The 26,152-nt window shown below is 36.6% G+C and overlaps 3 protein-coding genes across 7 annotated transcripts in view; 2 read left to right on the top strand and 1 right to left on the bottom strand.

The window, feature by feature from the left end:
• The window catches only part of hcfc1a (host cell factor C1a), a 29,759-nt gene extending 20,217 nt beyond the window's left edge, over window positions 1-9,542 (top strand). For 4 of the 5 annotated variants that reach the window (XM_028446197.1, XM_028446196.1, XM_028446193.1 and 1 more), the window contains exons 19-28: window positions 35-219; window positions 1,199-1,333; window positions 1,421-1,628; window positions 1,715-1,984; window positions 2,075-2,181; window positions 3,234-3,368; window positions 3,456-3,641; window positions 4,956-5,253; window positions 5,326-5,389; window positions 7,453-9,542. In XM_028446197.1, the coding sequence (XP_028301998.1) occupies window positions 35-219; window positions 1,199-1,333; window positions 1,421-1,628; window positions 1,715-1,984; window positions 2,075-2,181; window positions 3,234-3,368; window positions 3,456-3,641; window positions 4,956-5,253; window positions 5,326-5,389; window positions 7,453-7,492 (1,628 nt within the window). In that variant the 3' untranslated portion in view covers window positions 7,493-9,542. The remainder of the gene's footprint in view (window positions 1-34; window positions 220-1,198; window positions 1,334-1,420; window positions 1,629-1,714; window positions 1,985-2,074; window positions 2,182-3,233; window positions 3,369-3,455; window positions 3,642-4,955; window positions 5,254-5,325; window positions 5,390-7,452) is intronic. The other variant, XM_028446198.1, reaches the window with a different exon arrangement.
• A 147-nt stretch (window positions 9,543-9,689) lies between these two features.
• On the bottom strand, window positions 9,690-13,315 carry LOC114462999 (ras-related protein rab7). Its single transcript, XM_028446199.1, has 5 exons — window positions 13,163-13,315; window positions 11,521-11,647; window positions 11,140-11,358; window positions 9,940-10,065; window positions 9,690-9,860 (listed from the first exon to the last, which is right to left on the bottom strand). The coding sequence occupies exons 1-5, from the start codon at window positions 13,219-13,221 to the stop codon at window positions 9,780-9,782; spliced, it is 612 nt and encodes a 203-aa protein (XP_028302000.1). The 5' UTR covers window positions 13,222-13,315; the 3' UTR covers window positions 9,690-9,779.
• An 8,013-nt stretch (window positions 13,316-21,328) lies between these two features.
• Window positions 21,329-26,152, top strand: part of gata1a (GATA binding protein 1a) — an 8,804-nt gene continuing 3,980 nt past the window's right edge. The window contains exons 1-2 of the mRNA XM_028447198.1: window positions 21,329-21,460; window positions 24,940-25,158. Coding sequence (XP_028302999.1) covers window positions 24,945-25,158 — 214 coding nt within the window. The 5' untranslated portion in view covers window positions 21,329-21,460; window positions 24,940-24,944. The remainder of the gene's footprint in view (window positions 21,461-24,939; window positions 25,159-26,152) is intronic.

Genomic DNA, 26,152 nt, shown 5'->3' with positions numbered 1-26,152 from the left:
AAGCTTCATTTTAGGGTTTGTCTTTTTCTCACAGCGACCCAGCAAACAGAGGAAGGAGCAGAAGGCACCAGCAGCACAGAAGGAGCCACTACTACTGCTGCAACAGCTAGCGTAGCTAGCGTAGCCACTGCCGCTGTCACCACCACCACCACCTCCACACAGGGCAGAGCCATCACCACTGTCACCCAGTCTACTCTGGCTCCTGGCCCGTCCGTACCAGTAAGAAAAAAACATCTGCTTTTTGTCTGATCATAAACTGTCAAAGTCAAGGCCTGGGGGGGTCAAATCTAGCCTGTAGAGTATCCGATTCAGTAAAAATCACAGAGAATATACAAATTATTGTAGAAATTACCAATTTACTTAGTTGTAGATATCTCAGTCCCTTCATAAATTCAATGAAATTCTGCAATATTTGCAGGGTCTGACTTTTTTCCCATGCCTGTATCACATGACGACAGTCACAAATTGTCAAAGGAATTCTGCATATTTGTAAACTCCAGCACAAACAACCCCACAAAATTGCCCTAAATTACATTTAAAAAATTGTCACAAAATCAAAAAGAAATTTGAAGTTGGGCTCCTGCCGGGACTGATATGTCATTAATTGCTGAGATATTCTCTGTGCCTTACACACACACACACACACACATATATATATATCAATTGAACGTGGAAGTCAAAACTAGAGCACAATCAGGATGAAATTTGTCCAAAATCTGTAACCCCCATTTGACATCTAACTGTTCCAAATTTCCAAATAGTTTCTCATAATTCCATACACCATTCACATTATTATTCATATTATAGTCTAGTAAGACCAACAAGGTACATGTTTTTTCATTTTTTGTAGGGCTGACAATCGATTAAAAAGATCTACTAATTAATTACACATGCACAATTTTCTGTAATTAATTGTGATTAATCACATTTCTGTAGTTAAGACTGAAGCAGATATTAATTATTTATGAAAAATCATGAAATTAAACTTTTTAAAAGTGGAACTTTCCGCCGAATATTCCGTCTCCCTTCGTCAAAAATAGAACTTATCGGTATTCGGCTTCTTTATGTTTCTGGGTTTGGCTGCACACCTGACCAAACATTAGGGGTTCAGTCAACACCGGAAATAAATAAAACTGCGTAAATTGTTTAACAAATTAAACATTTCATTCATAAAGCTTGGAAATTATTTTTCCTCCAGTCAATTTCATCGATCACGGTGGGAGGGAGCACTGCTCCTGGTTCCACTGAGGAACCGATGCAAACTGAAGAAGCAGCGTCAGCAGAGGCTGCGCCTGAGGAGGGGGGAGCAGCCCCAATGGAAACGCAATCAGAGGTAAACAAACTGAGTTCAGGCTCTGTCTTCTGTTGGTATTTAGCACATGTTGTTTACTGGAGCTGGTGGGTTTTTTTTTCACGACAGGGGGAAGCAGCAGCAGCGACGGCCTTAAACCTGCCGGCTGAGCTGATGTCTGAGAGCCAGGGGGGCACGCTAATGGTGACAGGGCTCTCTGACGAGGAGCTGGCTGTGACTGCAGCGGCTGAGGCTGCAGCTCAAGCAGCAGCGACTGAGGAAGCCCAGGCTCTGGCCATCCAGGCTGTCCTCCAGGCAGCTCAGCAGGCTGTAATGAGTGAGTGTGAAACTCAGTCAGTGCACAAACTAACACCTGAGATTAGCTGCATCTGTTCAATGTGATCTGTGTTTTTAATGATGAAGGTGAAGCTTCAGGAGAGAGCCAGCAAACCACCAACATCCCCATCATGCTAACCCAGCAAGAACTGGCAGCACTGGTCCAACAGCAGCAGCAGCTACAGGAAGCTCAGGCAGCAGCCCAGCAGGCCTCAGTGGACGCCAGTTTACCCACCGAGGGTCTGGCGCCGGCCGATAGCCTCAACGACCCGTCTGTAGAAAGCAACGGACACAACGAACTGACAGCCACGGTCAGCAGTGCTGTGGCATCACTACTTCCACGCACAACAGCAGAGAGTGAGTTCCTGGGCCGTTTTTCTCCCTCTCTCACTGTGTGTGTTGCTGATTGCGATGCAGTGACTGAATGTGTTGTTTTTTTCTACACAGCTCTTGCTCCATCGAGCACATTTGCGCTGGCGACAACGGTCGCAAGTCCAGCAAAGATGCAAGCAGCAGCCGCTCTTGCAGAAGTAGCCAACGGCATCGAGGGAGAGGTGGGTGCTCGCTTTTAGAAACGCGTGTAGAAGGTTGTATATAAATTTATTTAAAAATGTACAAGACAAGGAAGCTCAAGCACAAATAATGAGAACTTTGATTGAAAGAGCATAATGTGTTTGTAGAAAAACAAACAGCAGGAGCAGCAAACATTATTGGTTCAGTTTAGGAGTGTCACAACACAACTTTTTCACTTTTGATATGTTATCAATATTGTAGACTTGTGTGTTGGTCAATATTGATCCGATACGGTATTAGCACAAATTTATGACTTATTTTGTAATATGGAATGTTAGAAAACAATATTCAGCAACAGCAGGTATGTAAAACTGACCCATTTATTACAGTATTAACCAATGGGTTACAGACATTTTTACTTTAAACATAAGAATATGTCAATATTGGGTATAAAAAAAAATGAGAACACCCTCAAAAATAACCTCAATACATCCAATAAGATTTTAGATGCAGGCCAATGTAATCCAATACTCATATCGGACGAATATCCGATATCAATCAGTTTAGGACACCTTTAGTTATCGGTTTTCAAAATAAAAACGATTGATTGATTACAGATGACAACTTCAGCCTCAGCAGCTAAATGACAGTTTGTGGACAGAATAAATGTTCACATGGTTCCTTATTTTCTATCGAGTTCTCTCAATTTAATGTACATTTTTTTAACATTTGAGTTAAATTGTTTGTGGACTTTATTGTAATAAATACCCTTTTTGTTTTTTAAATTAGTAATACATGTGGTAATAAGACTGACCTTTAACAAAAGTCCAACACTTTGAGTCTTCATGGTTCACATGTTAACTTTTTATTGTTTATTTTTTGTCAAAACAAATGCAAATATTACACATTTCCCCTTTAATAAATGTAACTGCTTCAGACTAAACACAATTCCTGTGCAAAATCCTGATTATTCAGTATGTCATCATTTACACATTCACAAAATGTGATTCATTGTAATTAATTAGTCAGATCTGCATTTTTTTAAAGAGTTGATACTGACTGTTTTATTTATATTTAATTTTTCTCAACACAGAAACGAGCTCCTCAGCCGACTCCGGTGAAACCTGTAGTAAAGAAAGAGAACCAGTGGTTTGATGTTGGTATCGTAAAAGTGACCAACATGGTGGTCACTCACTTCTTTGTGCCAGGAGACGATTCTCATGGAGACGTAAGGAAAACATGTCAGACAGACTTTAGATCTCACACGCTGAGTTCTCCAGTCCACGTCTCATTCTTTTATCGTTTGTGTTGGTAGGATGATTCTGGGATCGTTCCAGACTACAGTCAGATGAAGAAGATGGAGCTGCAGCCTGGAACCGCGTACAAGTTCAGGGTAGCCGGAATCAACGCTTGTGGCCGCGGAGCTTTTTCAGAAATATCCGCTTTCAAAACATGCCTACCAGGATTCCCTGGTGCCCCGTGTGCCATCAAAATAAGCAAGGTAGATATACGCTGATTTAATGCTGTGCGATACTATATATATTGTAGTGCAATATAAAAAACGTCTACTGTACGATATAACTTTCTATCGTTTATATTGCTAATTTAATGTGGTCTTGGAGGGACCACACACATTATGCTAAAATATGATGAAGCTAGCAATCTACTCAGCAATCCTGCTAATTTGCAGTAGCATGTTTACATCACCCAGAGATACTAGTTTACTGCACCATTAGAGGAGCAGCTGGTCCCGGTCAACGTGACTGAAGTAGGTCCTCCTTGTGTAATCCACCATCAGCTACTGAAGCCACGCCCACTGTCAACTACCGGGATGGGCTGGTCAGATCCAGCCTAATTCTGCATCATTTAACATCAGATATCAGCATTAAGTGTTTAGTTAAGCACAACAAAGATGCAGAAAATGGATACTGTGGTATGCTGAGGTGAAACGCAGCCTTTTTTGTCCAGATTGGGTCCCCTGGAGTGACCGGAATCCTCAATTCTCAATTCAGGGTTTTCACCAGGAATTATTCACAGCATAGGGGGATCGCGTAGTGCACGAGCGAGCGCCACCGGCACAGAAAATATTGACATTTTTAACTCTCTGAGGGCCAAATTTAGTGAAGTAAAGCTAAAGTTTTAGTTTTTTTTTTTTTTTTTTTTTTTTTTTTGTTCCAGCCTAACTTAAAAGCTAAAAGTTTTTTGTTGAATTGGTGATGATGAATGTCATTAGTTACTCATCCTTGGTATAGTTCCTCCACTAATAAATACTCACAGACACTGTAGAGACAAAAAAATTATTTTATTAAAATGACTGATTCCAAGACGTGCTTTTTTCAAATTTAAATGAGGTATTATTTGGAACCTGCTGTAATATTGGAACACACAAGCGTGTGGAGGACGCACACACACAGTACAGCTTTAATCGCATCCGAGCAAGTAGTCTGTATTAAATAGACAGTACGGCTGATGTATGCGTTTCTCGGCTATTCAAATTAAAAAGAGGGTTAAAACAACCCTTGTTGCCTGGAAGTCCCTTTTGTGTGCAACAATTACTACGACGGTACCAATTAAAAAAGTTTTACACAATTTGCCAGTCAACGTTTCAAAACCAAATGATGTCTTTAATGAGTTAAAGAAGAAATACTGTATCGGGATATACTGTAGATTATCTGGATGTAAATCTACTTGTAACCTGATATAAAATGTTTTCCATAGCACATCACTATACGCTGATTCATGCGCTTCACTTTGTTGTTCCTTCATCTAAAAACGTGGGTTTGCAAAGCGTTGAATCATCTGTTTGATCCTCCAGAGCCCGGACGGTGCCCACCTCACCTGGGAGCCCCCCTCTGTGACGTCGGGGAAGATCATCGAGTATTCTGTGTACTTGGCCATCCAGAGCAATCAGACAGCAGAGGCCAAGGCCTCCACCCCGGCACAGCTGGCCTTCATGCGCGTGTACTGTGGACCCAACCCCTCGTGTTTGGTGCAGTCCTCCAGCCTTTCCAACGCCCACATCGACTACACCACCAAGCCCGCCATCATCTTCCGCATTGCTGCTCGCAATGAGAAGGGCTACGGCCCCGCCACCCAAGTCCGATGGCTGCAGGGTGAGCGTTGATGACAAACGACACCTACACTTTCACATGTCAACCAAAGAATGATGTTTTTTTACTTTGTAGAATCTGGCAAAGATGCTGCATCTGCAAAACAAGCCCCCAAAAGGCCGGGAACCTCTCCTGATACGTAAGTATTCTGCTTTTGGCTTTGTCTTTTTTTTTATTATGCGATAAACACAAAGTGTAGATCTCATGGATCAAAAAATCTAAGATCATTTGCTCAAAAAAAAAAAAAGGTTTGAAAGATTGAAATCGCCACTTAAGTTTGTTTTGATCTCCACTGTAAACACACTCTGACATTGTTGAAGTTTTGTGCATTGCATTGTGGGATGTGGAATGCTTTTACTTCATCTTACTGTGATTTATTTTGTTTACCCCAAAAACTGACTTCCCCACACATTTCTGGTGTTTTCACTGAAAGTTGTGGCAAAACAATAAAGAATATTTATTTTTATATTATTTTGGGGTTTACATGGAAATATCTGAATCTTGCCAGCAATTGAATGTCTGAACAAATGAATCCTCCTTGTTTGGCAAAAAAACCCCCAAGAAATCAAAGTAAGAATGAAGTAAAAACACTTCTATGCATCCATCAACAGGACTCCACATAACACAATGCAATGAAAGACACTTTTCCGACAATGTCAATAGATTCTGTTTCCCTTGGAAATGTGCAAAATCTAAACAGTGCAAGAAAAACTAGTAATGGAAACACATGAGTTCCTAAAAAAAAAACTTGAATATCGCAAAAAGGTTTCTAAGCTTTTATGAGGTTTTTCAGACGTTTTAAAATCGAAAAGTATCACAAAAGCTCAATGAAAACACTTTTTTTCCCACAAATTGCACATGACAGGACGTGACCTACCTCTCTCTGAGAAAACATTGTGCGGCACGTATCGACAGAAGAGGAGACCCAGGCATTTCTAAGCCTTATACTTAAAAAATTATTAGTGCCACATTAGACGTAAAACAACAAAGGAATACAGAGTGTTCTAAGGAGATTTTCCCCTCCGTCATAAAATCTCATCCCGTGCAGGAAGACGGTTATGAGTACGGTGGACATTTTAGGACATCCTCAGGTCTCAGAGTGAGGTATCAGGAAAACCTCTGTCACTTGTCAAACCAAACGGCGTCTGAGGAAACGGCCTCAGGCTTCAAAATAAGTCAACAGACTTAATGGCCTGAAATAAAACTGCCTAAGGCCTTAAAACACGACATCACATGATGTCATGTGCTGCTTCGGATACGAGAGTAAGTTGAAAGCTCTTATTATATATCTATATATCTTATCTATATATTTTCAAAGGTTAAGTTTTATCAATGTTTCATTTAACTATTAAAATATTCATCAAACAATACATTGATATATCTTAACTTTTTTAAAAAGCCATCTGACGAAGGTTTTGCTGAGTCATGGTCTGATAAATGACAGAGATTTTCCCGATACCTCACTCTGACTTTCCACTTGATGCGTATCTGCTCCTAAACTGCTCCGCGGCGTAATCTGCAGTCCATCAATCCCCACCACCTCAGAAGATCCTACTAATTAACTTGTAATCACGCGATATACACACGCGATTCAACCTAAATGCAATATTAATATGTGAAATACAATTTTAAGTGATCTGATCGGGCCAAACATGGTATCAACGGAAAGGTCTGTGCTTGGTTTTTGGGTTGAGTCCGAATTGCGGCCGCTCGAGCCGGAACGCACAATTTTCAGGCCGGTGTTAATTTTGTTGAAAATGTGGTATGAGCGGTCAGGTTTTATCTCTCCGAGTCCAATTATGTGTTTGGTTTTGGGATAGAGTCCAAAATGGGCCTGCTGACAGCTCTGGAAGGGCGTTGTTTTCCTCTACCGGGGTAACCTCGGTCAATGAATGGTAATACACGAGGCTCCAAAACAGCCTTAAATGGAAACGCGTTCAAAGCGCAATTATAGTTTGTCGGAATTTTAGGAAAAAAAACGGTTTTATTTTGCGAAAAACTGTCATGGAAACACGGCTATTAAGATCAAAACAAACTGTTAAATAGAAGTTTCAACCTTTTTACATTTTTTCTTTTCGAGCAAATGATCCTGGATTTATTGATCTATGAGGCCTACACTATGTCTTTATCCTTCAGCAGCTTTAAGTAGAGACTGAATTAGTGATATTTCTGTGATTCTTACTGGTTTTTGTTCTTCTGCAGTAAGACTACTGGTCCAAAGAAAGCAAGGACGGACCAGTGAGGTGTCCCACACACCAAGTTTCTTTCCTGTTTTCCTCCACTTGTTATTCTTTTATCAAAAGACTGACCTTCACCTACTTTTCCACTTCCTCATCATGATCCTAATCTTACCCCACCCCCCCACCCCCACCCCTCACCGTCTCAAAACAAGACGACAACAGAGGCAGTACGACCATGTGACGCCATGTTCAAAGTCAATCTGAGATGTTTCTGTAGATAAAACCTTTTCTTCTTCCTCGTTCTGTTGGTCTTACTATTTTTAGAGCAACTCAATCCTAGAAGCACATTTATCTTTTTCAGTCCCCCCATTGTTCTTCTAACGTCTATTTTTTATTTTTATTTTTTGGCTTGTTTCAGTAGTTGAACCATAGAAAGAAGAAGCATTTACATTTTGTTCCATCAACTGGGATCCAGCCTGAGCGATATTTTACCCCCGTTTTTTGTCTGTTTTTGTGAATTCTGGGGATGTAGAGAGAGACTACATTAATTGATGTACAGTTTCAGAAGAAAAAAAAGGCTGAGGTGGCATTAGTGTAGATGAGAGGAAAAAAAAATCATCGGTATGGAAACAAATAAAGCACTTGTCCTCAAATGAATGAGGACATCATTTTTTTTCCTTTTTTTTTTTTTTTGCATCAAGTCTGTACCGTCATCGTACTGGACTCCCGGTTACGTCATCACTGTGTGCTTTTTACTCCCCCCCCCTCACTCTCACCCCCCCGACGAGGACTGGTGGTTGACTCTTTGAAGAGGACGTGAAAAAGAATGATGGACAATGGAAGACAGGGACTGGAGAACTTTACTGGGACTTGCAGCGCACACATGGAAAAATAACAACAAAAAAAATCTTCCCAAAAAATTAGCAAAGCAACGTCGCAGAAGATCTTTTGTCTAGTTTATTTTTGTATTTTTTAAGCTTTTTTCCCCCTTTTGTGTGTATGTTTTCTTTTCCCCTTTTTTTTTTTTTAACATCACTTTTATAAACTGTTGTTCATCTCCATAGTTTGTGTTTGTGGGAAGATGTGTGGCTGTGTTAAGGTTGCCACTATATTTTTAAAAAGAAAATTTCATTCAGTTGGTGGTATGTTCTTGTTAAACAGACGCTAACGAGAGGACGAGAGAGAGAGAATTCTGTATTTGTTCCCGAGGAGAACCCGGAGGTTTGGATGTGGACCCCAGGGGAGGAGGAGAGTTTTTAAACGTCCCTCAGTTGTCTCAGTTTGGCTTTTTTACGCGCATGAATGTGCTCTGTTCGACTCTTCTTTCATTTTTAGAAATACAAATTATATTAGCCCCGCCCCCCGTACCCATTCCATTTTCACCTTTTCCCCTATTGATGTGTGAATCCATTTAATACATTTCATTTGTTTTTTTTTTTGTTTTTCCTCCCACGGCTCTGTATCCAAGACTGCTAACGGTGGTGTGTGAGCTAGTGTGTGTGTGTGTGTGTGTGTGACCTCGTGGGGACGTCTGAGAAGGAAACGCTTTGAGAAATGAACTCACTTGTAAATTAGTTCGTTCATTGAGAAAAAATAATAAAACCAGAAGAAAAAAAAATCATCTTGGACTTTTTATACAATTTACCTGAACCGTTTTTACATGTCAGTCGGTCATCTTTCATTGCCTTTTTGTGTCTTTGCTTTGAAAAGAAACAAATATATATATAGTTCTATATATAGTTATATATAGTTGCCCTGATTTTCTTCTTATTCACTAATGGATACTGAGTCACTGCTAGGTTTATTACACAAATGTGTACAGGGAAGTTTGTAACTGTATCTACTTCATAAGGATGGATTTACAGTAATGGTAACGGTCAGGATGAGCAGAGCCAACCCCCCCACCCCCCCTTACCCCCCACGCCCTCAAACCTCAGCTTCTGTTTGTGGTTTGTTGTCCCCTCATTTATTTCTAGAAAATGAACTTTCTCTTCATATGCATTCATGATTTTTGTGCGCGTCAGTGTGTCTGTTGAGCAAAAACTAGACATGCATGCAAACGGTGTATTTAAGTAGTGAGGCCTTAAGTTAGACCATAAGCTGAAGGTTCTCGACAACAACTTTAAAAAAAAAAAAAAAAAAAGGAAGAAAACTGAAAAAAAAAAGAAAAGAAAAACCATTTAAGTTTGTTCCTCTCTCCATGTGGTATACAGTTGTGTCCTTTTTTCCTTCCACAGTACAGTTGCCGGGTCACTCTTTTTGCACCCTCTTTAGATAGGTCATCAGCAGTGCCGAGGATCTCTGAACTTTCCCAAACCCAAACACGGGGACGGGTGCTCCACTCAGCACTCAACAGGTGTTGCAAGTTTCACTTGGCTGTTTGCAGGTTATCTGGAAATGTCCTGTATTTTCCAATGTGTGTTTTTTGTACTGTAGGGAGTAATGTATCTTTTATCATCAAAAAATAAACATGTTAAACGTACACGGGTCTCGTGTGTTTTATTCTTACCTGTTGTAAACCTCTCTGAGCCGCTCTCAGAAACGACTTCTCCACGTCTACGTCCGCCTTAGCGCTGACTTCAAAGTAGTCGCCACCGATTTCCTCACACCATTGAAACGCCTTTCCACGAGATACCTGCAGTGTTGATTATGACAATAAATTTTAGTCTTAAGTCTATGGAAACGTATTGCATTCACTTTAATTGTTTTTTTTTTTTTGGTTGGGTTAGTTTTTTTGGGTAATTTTTTTTAAATGTTTTTTCATGCTAAATTTTTTTTCAGATTTTGGGACTTTTTTTCAAATTATTTTTTTTTTAAGGCATTTGAAGCTACAGATTTATATAATGTATTTCCAGCTTGTTTAAGCGAGAAAGAAACTGGAGAAAAAAAATGTCCGAAAAACATTAAAAAAATAACTGAAAAACAGAAGAAAAAACTGACTGAAAAAAATGCCGTACGGACGACTATTGCATTCATTTGAAAAGAAAAGAAAAAAAATCAGTTTTTTTTTTTTCATGTTTTTTGGACTAATTTTTTCTATTTTTAATGCCAATTTTATTTCTGTTTTTTGGACTAATTTTATTCTGTTTTTCGTGCAAATTATTTTTTTCTGAGCTTAGCGGGCACTTGAAACAACAGATGCATTAATTTCTTTATTGAGAGCAAACATGGCCGGCTTGTTTAAAACAGGAAAAAAGTTACTCAGAAAAACAGTAAAAAAAAAATGACTCTTGAAAAACAGAAGAAAAGAAATTAGTCCAAAAAAATAGCTGGACTGAAGCGTAATGCATTCACTTGGGGGGAATTTTTTTTTTTTTTCTGAATAAATTTTTTTGGTTTGTTTTTCGAGCTATTTTTTTCCCTGTTTTTCATGCTTATTTTTTCAGACTTTTTTTCCCCCCAGACTAACTTTTTCGTGCATACGTTTTCCCGTGTTTTCGGACTATTTTTTTCTGAGTTTAGAAGGCATTTAAAACAACAGATGCAATAATTTCTTTATTCAGAGCAAACATGGCTGGCTTTTTTAAAAACAGGAAAAAATTACTCTGAAAAACATTAAAAAAAAATCCCAAAATAAACAAACCAAAAGAAATCATTATTCAGAAAATTATTATAGAGCCAAAACCAAGAAACTGATTCCTCATATCTAGTTCAGCTCTTGTTAAAAAAAAAAAAAAAAAGAGAATAAAAATAGAGAAATGAGCCTCACCTCACGGTCTCTCATGTCAGTTTTGTTTCCCAGGACAATAAATGGAAAGTCAGAGGGGTTTTCAGGTTCTCCCTGGATCAGGAACTCTTTCCTCCATCCGTCCAAAGCAGAGAAACTGACCCCAGATGTGACGTCAAACACCAGGATACAGCAGTGGGCCCCTCTGTAGAGAGGAGGGCCCAGGGACTGGAACCTCTCCATACCAGCAGTGTCCCACATCTAACACACACACATGGAGTCACTGTCTTTTATTAACATCTCTGTGTGTGTGTGTGTGTGTGTGTGTGTGTGTGTGTGTGTGTGTGTGTGTGTGTGTGTGTGTGTGTGTGTGTGTGTGTGTGTGTGTGTGTGTGTGTGTGTGTGTGTGTGTGTGTCTCTCACCTGTAGAGTTACACTCTGATCTTCTAGATGAACTGTTTTAAAAAGTAAATCACTTCCAATAGTCGACCGGTACATGTTGGTAAAACGATGATACACAAATCGGTTTATCAGTGACGACTTTCCAACCCTGGATGAACAAACACACAACAACCAAACATGTCTATTATTAAAGCACTCTGTTCTGTTGTGTCCGGGTCAGCGTAGGTTTTGATCATTGAGTATTTCCGTTCAGAGAAATATTAGAAAACAGAAAATTAGTGGTTATTTCATTTTTGTTTTAAAGAACAAAAATTAATATTGAAATTCAAGATATTTTTTTCTCTTAGGGTCAAGAGGGGATAAACAAAACTTTGAAAACTGGTTTTAGAAGTTAGAAATTTTAGAAAACAAACAAAACAAAACAAAAATAAATACTCTAAATATAAATATGTTTTGTCATATTGTGTGAAATTTCAAAGTTTTCAAAGTATGGTGTGATATGAGTGGAGGCATGTATGCCATGCCATTTTAACATTTAATAAGTAGCAATACTTGTATGATAAATATCGATAATTAAATGTCTACATGTTGTAATTCGTCCCACAAATCCAGAATTAAATTGTTGAAATCTGAAATGTGAAGATGCAATTTCACTAGTTTCATTTGTTTAACATGTGAAGATTCAATTGTAGATATCTATAATTGTTATTGTTGCATATGGACAAAGTAATTACAGATATCTGTAATTCCATTACAGATATCTGTATTTAAGTTTTCACTAGTTAAAATGTAATTACATGTGAAAATATATTTTTAACATGTGAAAAATGTATTTCCAGATGTCTACAATTAACAATGCGACATGTCAAAAACTAAAATTCCAACAAACTGAATAAATGTTAAAACGACTTGCCAGCTATGAGGACAATGGAGATTGATTTGTGTCTTTATTATTCAATTTAAATAAAAAAAAAAACCCCACGCATTTTCAATCAGAAATAAATATTTTCAATCAAAGAAATGCATAACAAATATTTGAGACCCAAATAATTGCATTTGAACACTTCTTTTTTTTGAACATTTATTAATTTATTGAATAATAAAGACACAAATCTACCTTCATATCGGACAAGCCTTGTTTTTCTGTCAAAAATCACGTCAGAGTTAAAGTCCAAAGTCATCTTTAGCCTGGACGAGGGAAACCACAACTACTTGTAGAAGTCAGATTTTGGTCCCCTTGCCTTTCACACAGCACCAAACGCGCTCTTACTTTGAAAACGGCAACTTCCGGTCGCACCACAACAAAACCCGGCGTCTTTTTGTTTCTGTTTTTGAACTAATTTTTGTTTTTAGAAACAAAAACTGAAAATCAACCGCTTAAGTTTAAGTAATCCCTTCTTGATCACGAGGAAGAAAATGCCTAAAATTTCACTTTTGAGATTAAAAATGAAAATTAAATAACACCTAGTTTTTAATGTAATTTTCTAAACATAAATCTAATGACAAAAACGTCCACGGACCACTGGTCATCCACTAATGTTCTTTAAATCTGCGCTGATTCACAGAGCTTCGGTCAGTGAAAGTGAAACTAATCTGATATCTGTTTGTTTACTCGTGAAGCAGCTTTAATAACCAAAGAAGTGACAGAGAAAGTGGAACGAACCCAGAGTTTCCTATCAGGACTATCTTCAGTGTAGCACCAGTGACCTTTATGTTCTCCATGCTTCACTTCCTGTTTCTGCTCCTCAAAGTTTCACGTGCGACGATAGAAAAGCGCGTGCGTATCTTCTCCAGTCAAACTCTCTGTTATTCCCTATTGACCACGTGTCAAACTCAAGGCCCGGGGGCCAAATCCCGGTCCTTTAAAACATCCAAATCGGCCCACGGGAAAATAAAAATGGCTGAGAAAACACGAATCATCTTATAAATGATCAGATAACATAGTTGTTGATATCTCAGTAGGGTTGAAAAGGGGCATAAAATACCATTCAAATCAAATCATTGAATGACTGAATAATTCAGTCCCTTCAAAAATAACAGTTTCTCCATTTTTACATCACATTGTCAGTCATTTTTAAACAGAAATTGTTGCAAAAACAAAAAGTAAAAAACTCAAAATGCTGCAATTTTCCTCAAATAATTTCACAAATTTCTCTAAATTAAAAAAAAAAAAGATCATGAAATTGAGGGACTTATTACGTTAAATTTAGATTTAGACACATTTATTGTTGTATTTTTGGGTATTATCGGTGCCTTAATAATTACTTAACATATGATTTATTGGTGGAAGTGAAAACAAGCCACATTGATGATAACATTTCTAATTTTCCCGCCCAAAATCTATGTCGTTTTTGTGCTAAAACTGGCTCTGTATTATTGGCCCCTGAACTTAAATGTCTACGTATTAATACCATTTCATTATTTTTATTTGATCCTTTATGTAAAAATGTATTGAACCATTTGACTGTCAAATAACTACAATTTATTAGATTTAATATAATGGTGTTACTTTTATGTAGCGGTTTAAAAATTGGGCCTATTATTATTATTATTATTATTATTATTATTATTATTAATAATAATAATAAACGTTGGTTGATTACAAAATCTGCCACTAGGGGGTGGTAAAGAGTAGTGATTAGGAATCCTCTCTTACTTTTGACTTCATCTGTCTTATAATTATAAATAATATCTTTTCAGTGATAAAAAGGCATTTTTGTTGATGTGATATCTGGGTAGGATAACAAATAATGATAATATTACAGTTTTATTATTGTGTTATTATTCATTAAAGCCTCTGTAAATTATTATTTTAGGATAATACTTAAGATAAAGGGTAAATGACTCATTTAAACTTGGTAACAGTAATTCTCATATGTATAGAATAAAATATATTTATTAATATTTAGATAGAAGTGTTTTCAATAAAAAATCTGGATTTGGTTCTGAATCATCAACTTTTAAACCAGCTTTAATAATATTCTTGCACTTACTGAAATGTCAATAGTTTTTAAGAATTATTGTCATACTTTTTAATGAGTTAAGTGATTACATTTTTGATCCTAAATAGGGGTGTCCCGATCCGATATCAATATTGGATATTGGTCCGATATTAGCCTGAAAACAAATATCGGTATCAAATTTCTGGATTTTCTTTTTTTTTTTACTTCTTTTTTTGATTCATTTTTCATCTATTTTATTCAATTGTAGAATACTGTAGATATTATGTTGAAGGTTAAAATGTATTTAATCAATTGATTAATAATAAATGGGTCAGTTTTTCTCATCCCTACTGTTGCTGACTATTATTCTCTGTTTGAGAAACATCACTTGATCAAGCCTTTTTCTAACATTCCACACTACAAAATAAGTAATTATTGTTTTTTTATGAAATAAAAAAAAGAGAAAGTTGTGGGTTTTTTTTTTTAAATGTATGTATGATTCATGCTGATATTGGATCAATATCGGTATCGGCTGATACGCAAAACTTCAATATCGGTATCATATCGGAAATGAAAAAGTTTTATCGTGACATCCCTAATCCTAAGAAATATAAAATTCTAGAAATGATAAGAAGAAGAGCAAACAAAGCTTGAAAACCAACCAATTTTAACTTCAACTCCAGTGGTTTGGTAGTTCGTTAATATTTAGTTAGAACTTATAGAAACCTCCCATAAACAGTTTAGCAAACTCCAAAAACACAAAAGAAAAATATATAAACCCACAGCAAAAACTAAACAGAAATAACTTCTAAAACACAAAATCACACAAAAAACAAACAAATTAATTCCAAAACACACAAAATTAAAGAAAATATACAGAAATACACAAAAAATACTTCAAAAGCACACAAGATGGCTGTAAAATTACACAAAACAATAACAAACACACAAAATGAGAGAAAAATATACAAAACAAATAACAAACAAAAAAAAAATACACAAAATAACAAAAAATACACAAAATAACAAAAAATACAAAAATGACTCAAAAATCACAAAAACACTCAAATTGACTCCAGCACACACAGCAATAAATACACAAAAAAATAAGAAACAAAATAACAAAAAATACACAAAAACAACAGAAACACTCACAAAAAAGCAAAAAAACAGAAAAACAAACAAAAACTACACAAAATGAGAGTGAAATAAACAAAGAAAATAAAAATAAATAATTCACAAATATACACAAAACTCACAACTTCATGATGCAGAGGAAATGTGAAAAGTTGTTCTGAAGGATGAGTCACTGATTAAATGTTTTGCTGAAATGGAGGAGAGTTTAGTTTGTGTCTATAGGTTACAGTGTGAACAAAGCAGAGGTTCAATAGTAACTTTCATGGTATGAAACCTTAAAGGCAAATATGATGCATCACATGTAAAAACATCACACAAGTGTCTGATCGGCCGCATCATTAGAAACTGTCTGCAGAATAAAGACGGCGTCTGCGGAGTCCACATCTCAGAGATGGTCAACTTTTATCACAGCGAGGACCACAAAAATGTTATAGTCTGATCCGAGGGTCACATTATCAACCCTCATGTTAGTATTTGAAATAATGACCAATCTGAGCATTAATATTGTATAGAACAAAGGATTTTGTTTATTTTTTGTTGGCGTTTTGCATTTTTCTCTAATTTTTGTGTATATCTGTTGTTGTTTTGTGCATTTCTGGAGTCATTCTGTGTAATTTTCTATGTTATGAGCCACTTTTGTGTGTTTTTATTATTTCTTTTTATATATTTGACTGTTATTTTTGTGTATTTTTGTTGCCATTTTGCATATTTTTGTTGTATTTTTTGGTATACTTGTATGCTTTTTTTTAGACATTTTAATTTAATCCTTGAATTCTTGAATTGATTTTGAGGGCCGCACTAAATTAGTCTAAGGGCCACATGTGTGTAGAGTTTGGATTTTAATAAAGAGACACATACAAACGAGGACACCAACATCTGTTTATGATCAGCAAGTGATAGGAACAAATTATAAGCAGCAAAAACAGACAGACAGACAGACAGACAGACAGACAGGGTACAGCCCTGTTATGCAGAGATAAGAGTAAAGAAGCCACTTTGTTGGCAGATCTGTCCTTAAAGTCCATCATCACACACTTCACCCTCCAACTGTCCACACGGTCTCTGCAGAGTTTCTCAGTCTGCTCCTGCTCAGATACCGTCAGCAGACCATGTTGTGGTGTGTGTGTGTGTGTGTGTGTGATGTTGTGAAAGTTTGCTGGTGGCACGCTGGGCCTACTACTGCAGCTCAGCATGCATGAGGCAGGGCCTGTAATTCTGTCATTCCTGGCCTCCTCCTCTCCTCGTCATGATAACGTCTTATCAGAGAAGAGCAGCACGTTCACACGGCAGAACACACCACATCCCTGCCCAGCAACACACACACACACACACACACACACACACACACACACACACACACACACACACACACACACACACACACACACACGCGCACACACACACACACACACACACACACACACACACACCATTCATGATGATTCATCATCATCATCATTGATGTCTTTTATTTGGACAACTAAGGCTTCACTCTACTGGATAAGACATTCAATAAACATATTACTTAACACCTAGGTTCCCAAAGTGGGGTGCGGGTACCCCCAGGGGTACACAAAGTGTCGTGGGGGTACTAGTACAAATGCAAGGCTGATGCTAATTCTAAACTAATGCTATTGATATGACTAATGCTATGTTAATGATAATGCTAAGCTAATGCTAATATTATATGCTAGCACTTGCTAATGATAATGTTATGCTAATGCAAATGGTAATGCTCCCTAATGCTAATGCTTCTGTTGTTCTCCCATTTTTTCACCTGAATACGGGGCGCCGCTCTTGTGGCGCACCACAGGGCTCCCGCTCCTGTCCTCCCATGTTATATGTGTTATATGTGATTTTCTTGGATGAAACAGAAATTAAATTTTGTTGCTCTGTAACATGTGCAATGACAAATTAAGCTATTCTATTCCATTCTAATGTTAGGCTAATGGTAATGCATGGCTAATGCTAGCTAATGGTAATGCTCGGCTAATGCTAATGAAAGCAAAAGCTAATGTTAACGGTGTTGCTATGCTAATGCTAATGTTAGGCTAATGCTAGCTAATGCTGACAGTAATGCTAGGCTAATGCTAATGCAGTGTTTGATGACACGGGCCAGCGCCTGCATTTTCTTCAGGAAATGCAAATATTCTAGTTATATATGATTACTCAATAGGATAGGTAGAGATCATTTTCATGTATGGCCACATTGTATATGACATTACATTATTGTGTTTTTTAAGTGAGCAGGAGTAGGGGCTACATGGTTTCAGGTTAAAGGTCTGAAGGGGTACAGGACTGGGAAAATATTGGGAACCACTGACCAATCAAACTGTACATCCAGAGGTGAAAGTAATGGATTACAAGTACTCACGTTACTGTACTTGTGCTTTTTTGAGTATATTTCTAAATCAGTAATTTTGCTTGACCTTAGTACGCTTTAAAAGAAGTAAAGTAGTTTGTTACATTTCTACACCCAACCATTACTGAGTGAATTATTATTTTTTGTTTTAAAAGTATCAACAGACATTGTGAAACATCATAGCCGACCAATCAGATTAAACGTAATGTACTGCTCCAAAACAGCATTGAATGCTTGTTATTTTCTTCAATTCATAAATATAGCTATAAGTACAGCTTGATAATTCTTGTGTTTAACTCTTGTCTTTGTGTTTCAGGTATTCCTGCTTGTGGCTCCGCCCCCCAGTGATGTCTGTGTGCTTGGTTTCTGACTGATTGGCTGCCTCATGTTTTCCACCCAGGTGTGACCCGTTCCCAATCAAGCTTTCCTCACTCTTTAGCTGAGTGCTTGGACACAGTATGGCTGCTGGATCATTATCTTGTTTATTGTCAACCCTCCTTGTGTCCTGCTGTGTTTTGTTCCCTGTACTTGTGTCTTCTGGATTTAAGTTAAGTTTTGTTGGAATAAACATTGATTGGTTCTGAGAATATTATGCCTGCATTCTGCCTCCATCTCTCTTTACATTTGGCTCCACACCACCATCACTACACCCTGACAGGAACTGTGGCAATATTTATTACCAAAATAAAACGTGGGGGGTGAAAATAACTAGAAACTTTTACTTTGAATAATATTTAATTGAGATACTTTTATAAGTATTTTATGTGTGACTTACTTGTACTTGAGTACAATTTCAATCAAGTGACAGTACTTTACTTCAGTAGGATATGTTAGTACTCTTAAACCTAACTTCAGCTCTCAATTAATATCAGTTTATTTCATTAAGAAATAAACTGAATATGAATGGGGCGCACGGTTAGCACGCCCGCCCCACAGCAAGAAGGTTCTGGGTTCAAGCCCTGGGGTGGACACTTGGGTCCTTTCTGTGTGGAGTTTGCATGTTCTCCCCGTGCTGCGTGGGTTTCCTCCGGGTCCTCCCACAATCCAAAAACATGACTCTATTGTTGATTGGAGTGTCTAGATGAATGTGTGTGCGTGTATGTGTTGACCTGTGGTGAACTGCTGCCCTGTTCAGGGTGTACACCCGCCTAACGTCCATTGAGAGCTGGAGATAGACACCAGTAGACCCCCACGACCCTGAAAAAAGGAACAAGTGGGTCAGAAAATAGATTAATGGATGTATGAAGGAAGACAGTGATCAACTATTCAGGTCTGAATGGGACAGGGCGGGGGTTGCCAGATGCCTTTAAGATTCTAAATATTTTTTTGAACAATTTGTGACATTTAAACTATATTTCACCATATTCTAATATTTTTACTCCTTTTGATGCTTTTTTTTGATACATTAATCCCATTTCTGTCTCTTCTCCATCACATTTCAAAAACTTTTCTGCACATTTTTCCACTTTCAAGACATTTTCAACACTTTATAAACCCTTTCCACCACTTCTCCACCTAATGTCACATATTGTTGACCCATTATTGTCACTTTTAACTTCTTTTCACCATATTTCATGCTTATTTTTAGCCAGTTTAACCAGATTCGCAATTTGTCATGCCCATTATTTACCAGTTTTAACTAACTGTTCCAATATTGACACTTTGAACCATTTTTCCAATTTTTTTGTCAGTTTTTGGCCACTCAAATATGCAAATTTCTGTGGTTTTTAAAATCCAATTTTACCACCTTTTCCACCATTTTTGGTCACTTTCTACCCATTTTATTTCTAATTAAAACCAGGATTTCCATCTTTAAGATGACTATATACTGTGGTTCAAATAATACTAAACTTCCTGGATATTATTCAAATAAATAAATGTGTTAGATTCCTAGAACAATGGACCATCATTTTACTGACTTTATAGATGTGTTATCAGGTCCTGAGCGTCTGATGTTGATAAGTCCTATTGTAAAGCTGGTCCAATGGAGCTGAGTTGAGCTTTTTAACACGTTACTGTTACTGTTACTGTTACTGTTGCTGAGTCTCAGTGGGAGAGCACCAGAGGACCAGAGGGTTTTTGCTGTAATAAATGTTTGATGTTGACTCGTGTAACGGTTCAACTTACAGCCAGTGTATTGATTTCCATCTGGTTTCAGTGATAAAGTTGATCTTTAGGCCTTATCAGGATAACAGCTGTGACTGCAGTTTGGCTGTAAAAAAAAATAAGAGCCAGAAACTGTTCAAGAGAAAAGACAGAAAGCTGTGAGGGAACAAACAAACAAACAAACAGAGATGTAACAACGACCCAAATTGTTATATAAATTTTTTTTTAATAAAACTCAAAATGTTACAACTGGTCAATAATGTAACAAGATGCTGAGCCTAAAACGTAAAAACTTTTTGCATCATTATTACATTATAGAGTCATTGATTTATGGATTAAAGGGCTTAATGCTTCAATGTAGAGAGTAGCATCACACACACATAAACAAATGTGCGTATGCGTAACTGTGTGTATGTGTAGTTTGTGTACAAAGTAAACATATAAATATAAATTAAAGACTTTTGGAGAACCTTGACAGTTATAGTGACTTTTTTCTTACCTTTATATATATATCTATATATATATATATATATAGATATACCATATATATACCATATATATATACCATATATATTCACATAATTAAAAAAAAATCATATATATGAAAAAGACAAAGTTTGTACGTTTTGAGCTCAGCATCTTGTTTCATTATTGACCAGTTGTAACATTTTGGGTTTTATTAAATTTTTGAAATAACAGTTCAGGTCTTGCTACATATCAGGCTCTAACAGATCCCTTCTTTTACATATGATTGTCATACAATTACAGTATTCCACTGTAGGTGCTGTAAAGACATGCATTTATTTATTATTTTCCGTGATTCCTTTGTTTGGATAGAAAGTAAATCTAAAAAAAAAATCATTTCTATTCGTCACAATAAAAAAAAGCCTTTAAAATGTGATTGATGATGGTACCATGATCAGAATCACTGATCTAGATAACTGACAATATCTGGAAAAGAGGAGACTTGGTGTTTAGCCGAGGTTTGTACTCTTATCTGTAAGATGGATATAATACATTAGCTGCTCTTTACTACTACTATATTTTCAAAAGAATTCTGCTTTAATCTTTCCAATTTGTGCTTCTTCTGTCCCATTAATCACTTATTGTACCAATAATCATAATTTAAAAAATACCTATATGACATTTTGTCAATTTTTCCACATAATTCACAAACATAAATGAAGTCCATGACATTTAAAGTCAGGACTGCATTAATATGTGACTTTAGTGTCAAAGAGGTGGGACTTTACCCGACCCCTCCCACAAACACTGTCGTCGCCCTAAAGTTTGAGTTTCAACAAGTTGTTCTGATGATGTGGAGCTAGGGCCACATTCTAACTAAAGGCTGTTTAAAGTCGACCCCTGAAGGGTTTCTGTTTGTCATCATCATCACATCTGCTACGTCCAACAGGTAGGTCACCTCTGTGCATCCATCGTTGGATGGAACATCTGCTTTGTGTTGGATCCACAATTTGAAAATCCTGGAGATTCAAAGTCTTCTTTTGCTGTCATTTCTAATTTCCACACTGACAGATACAGGAAATGACATTGACTTGATTTAGTTAATAAACTAATCAGGGTCAAATGAATTTGGATCCAAATGAAGGAGCTCATTTACAGCAGCAGGTGGTGTGGTTAATGTTTTACCATCAAACCTTTAAACCAGTGGTTCCCCAACTTTTTTTGGAAAGCAAGAATTTCTGGCGCCCCTAAAGGCATTTTCTGCTAGATTTGTTAGTTAATTATTAATTTTTGATCACATTTGTTATACTGTAAGTTGGGTCAATGACGTGACACCAAAATATTCTGTCCAACTTTATTTCTTTTAGATAAAAAGGGTTTAAATGGATAAAAAGATACCAATCACTTTTATTTATTTATTTTTTTGTGATTTTTTTTTTTAGATGTTACTTACTGAATTACGTTTGTAATTTATTCTGTTATTCAAAGTGTCAAAATATCAGGTGGTGTGACTGACTGGCCATGACTGCTGTTTAAAATTACTCTAAATCTATTCAAATGTTTTTTATGCTCATTTTAGATATTGCTATATTATAGTCCTGAATATTCATTTCCGTTTTTATATTCATGCAAACCTTGCCTGATGATGCCCATTTTAGGAAATGTAATGCAGTTAAATCCTTACACGTCATTGATCCATTTACAAATCAAGAGTAGCCAGGATTGGTGACAAGTTGTGCAGATATTTTTTTTATTATTATTACTATTATTTGATTAAAATTGTGAGTTGTTTGAAAAAGAATAATAATTTAAAAAAAATTCTAAAATGTATATCTAATCAATAATTGCATTTTATCAAATACTAGGTGACCCCATTTAAACTAAGGTCACTAAATAAGTGACCTTATATAAGGTCTTGACCCCAAGGTGAAAAAACTCTGCCTTAAATGTTTAAATTTGATACGAGAGCTTAAAAATCCCAGTGTAAAATTAAGTGAATTTCTGGATGTTTTTCCCACTTTCTCACAGTTTTTCCTGCTGCTATATTTGGTAAATCTACAACTGTAACCAACCAAATAACAATTATGATGATTTCCAAAGACAAAAACCAAAACTGTGAGGCTGGTGTCAAATTACAAACAACTAATGTTACATGTTATAAAGTCCAGCAGTGTGAAAAAAAACAAAACATGCTTCTGGATTCTGTCCAATCCCAGCGTATTTTGTAAAGAGAAGCTTTGACAGTTAGTGATGGAACGAGCTGCTCAGCAGCTGCACAAAGAGATAAAAACAAAACAACACCAAAGAAGAAAAAAAAACTTTTATTAGAGCAAATATAAATGTCGGGACATGAGGAGAATATGTCATGTCATGTCACTTGTTTTAAAAATGATCATAAATAATGTACAATATATAGAGATATACAGATTTGAGAGTTTTAACACAGGAACCTTAAAGAGTTGATGAATTTCACACTAATATACTGCAGAATAACTTACTCCACCTGCTTTATAAAGATAAGAAAGACAAGAGAGGAGAATCAATACCAATGATAATAAATCACTTATTCTAGATGCAGTTTATGATTAAAGGTTTAGTTTTCTTATGATCTTATATTTATGATAGTAAACAGAAGATTAAATTGTCAATTAAATACAGTGCATAGCAGACATGGGTAACATGGGCTCGGGGGCCACATCAGGCCCTCAGTCTATCTTTGTACGGCCCCTGAGGTAAACGCAAAACACACAAAATGAAAGAAAAATAAACAGTTCGACTTTATTCATATAGCACTTTACAAACAACCACAGCTGAAACAAAATACTGTACATAAATAAGCAAAACATTGCAAAAAATTATCCCCAAAACGCACATGACAACAAAAGTACACAAAATGATAGAAATGTATACAAAAATGCCTAAAACCCCCCCCCAAAAAAACACAAATTACTCCATAAAATACAGAACAACAGCAAGCACACAAACATTGAAGAAAAATAAAGAAAATGTCAAGAAAATGCACTAGATTTAGTCAATAATTCACAGAAACACAATAAAATGTATGTTAATGCTCAGACCGTGGCTCAGGTGGTAGTGGGTCGTCTTCTGATCGAGAGGTTGGGGGTTCGATCCCAGTACCTGACTATGTGTCGAAGTGTCCTTGGGCAAGACACTGAACCCTAAGTTGCTCCCAGTGGTCGACTAGCGCCTTGCATGGCAGTCCTGTCCCACTGGTGTGTGAACGTGAGAGCGATTGGGTGAATGAGCTGATATGTAAAGCGCTTTGAGACTGTTTCAGTGTGGTGATAAAGTGCTATATAAAACCAAGTCCATTTACCATTCCAAGTCCATTAGTCATTATTCTAAATGATGACATTAATGTTGATCATGTGACCCTTAAAATCACGTTTTTGTGGCCCCCGCTTTGATTAAAGTTACCCATCTTTGGTGTAGAGGCTTTTGTTGTGAAAGGCTTAAAATGGAAGTTGGTGTTCTGTGTGTACAACCATTATATGTATTTTAAAATAAATGGATATAATAAATGCCCTTTATTGTCATATATGTTCAGTTCTGTGCACTCAGGGTTAAGGGCCTTGCTCAAGGGCAGCAATGACGTCAGAGCAGATGGTTCCAATACTGATTCTTCTTTAACTATTAAGCCGGTGTTTTTTGACCTTGGGGTCGTGACCCCAGTGTGGAGTCGCCTGAAATGTCTATTATAATAAAATGTAAAACATTACTGATTCAAATTAAATATTTCAATTTCAATTTTTCTCAATGTATATATATATATATATATATATATATATATATATATATATATATATATATTGCACAGTTAAAAAAAACAATACAAAAGTGAATGAAAATTGAATGATTTTTTTTTGCATTAACATGTACATAACAAAATAATGGCCCAGAGTTCCCCATTAAGCCCTTAAAGAATAAAGTAATAGAATAATAACATGAAAAAGACAAACAAACAAAAATAGAATGACACTAGTAGTATAAATAGAATATATATATAAAATAATACAAATATACAATGTTAAACAAAACAATAATGACAATAATACCACAGAAATAGATACTGTATAGAGTGCAGGAAGTGGCTCAAAGAGCTTCAGTAATTTTTTTAAAAATAAAACACCACATACACTCACTAACAACTGTACTTCTGAACTGACGCAGAGCCTGGGGGTCACGACAAGAAAAAGGTTGGGAACCCCTGCATTAGGCCATCACTGCCCCTGTGTATATGTCACACAGGAAGTTAGTGTAATAATCAGAAATAAAAGTCCAACTCTATACAGTGGTTGATCATTTCCGTTTGAATCAGATTGTTCTACTTGTCCTGGTAGATCTCTGCCTCAGTGAACCATGTGACTGTGTCTGACTGATCTTCTCTTGTCCCCCCCCCCCCTTCAGTCATCATGGAGGGTCCATCAGAGCAGCCCCCCTGGGTGTCTCCAGCCCTGTTGGGCTCAGATCATCTGGCTGGTTTTTCTGCTGAGGCTGGTTTGTTGTCTCCAGGAGACGATGGTGAAACCTTCTTCTCTGGTACGGTCAATGACTACAGCAGCCTGTCCTCCTTCCTGTCCCTCCCCCCCAACAGTAGAACAGCATCCACCTACAGACACACTGCAGGTCAGTACACACCAGGGTTTGGGCTCACTTATAATTACAATCACGTAATTGATAATTATTAACAATTAGAATGTAATTTCTAAAAAAAAAAAATCTATAAAAACTGGGGAACCACGTTACAGTTGAATGGCTGACACACACGTAGTTAAATATCATTAAAATATGTTTCATATCAGGTTTTTTCATTAGCCATCAGTTCTAAACATTAAATCTAGGTGAATACAGACACAAAAAAGGCTCAGACACCCACACTAAAAATATTAATACCAATATGTTTATTGATTAGGAAGCCTAACAACGTTACCAAAAGATGAGAAACAAGTGAGATGATAAATAATATTTATTTGTGTATTTTACAGCTGATTTAATTAAAGGGTCAAAACTGACACATTATTATAAAACAGGGCCCACGGGTGTCAAACTCAGTTTAGTTCAGGGGACAAGTACGAAGTAGTTCGATCTTCAGTGGACCACAGATTTTTGCCGTGAAAACAAGCAATTTTGTACTTTACACGACGTATAAATCATTGTAGGTAAGGTGCCAACAATATCCAAGCAATAAGTGATTTTTTCATTGATTTTGTGATTGATTTTTACCTAATTTTGGGAAATATGTGAACTAATTTCCCAAAAATGTAGTTTTTTGAACAATTTCAGATTTAAAATGACTGCTGTCATGTGATAAAAGTTTGTGATCCTCCAAATATTGTGGAGTTTCATTGATTTTGTGTATTTAGAGATATCTGAGCTGAGATATCTACAACTGAATTATTTGGTAATTTAGACAATATTTTATGTTTTTTCTGTCTTTTTAACTTTCTCCCATGGGGCAAATTGGATGCTCCAAAGGGCCGAATTTGGACCCCGGGCCTTGAGTTTGACACGTGTCACAAGAGATGCTAACAGAAAGCTAACACACGAGGAAGGTTACGTTTTATGGGCTTATTTATTCAAGTCTCAGTCATTTTGATTTATTGAATTTAAACTTAATTAA

This window comes from Gouania willdenowi, chromosome 5 (genome assembly GCF_900634775.1).
Source record: "Gouania willdenowi chromosome 5, fGouWil2.1, whole genome shotgun sequence".
Classification (NCBI taxonomy): Eukaryota; Metazoa; Chordata; class Actinopteri; order Blenniiformes; family Gobiesocidae; genus Gouania; species Gouania willdenowi.
Note: the sequence above shows the minus strand (reverse complement) of the source record. Positions and strands in the feature narration are given on the sequence as shown.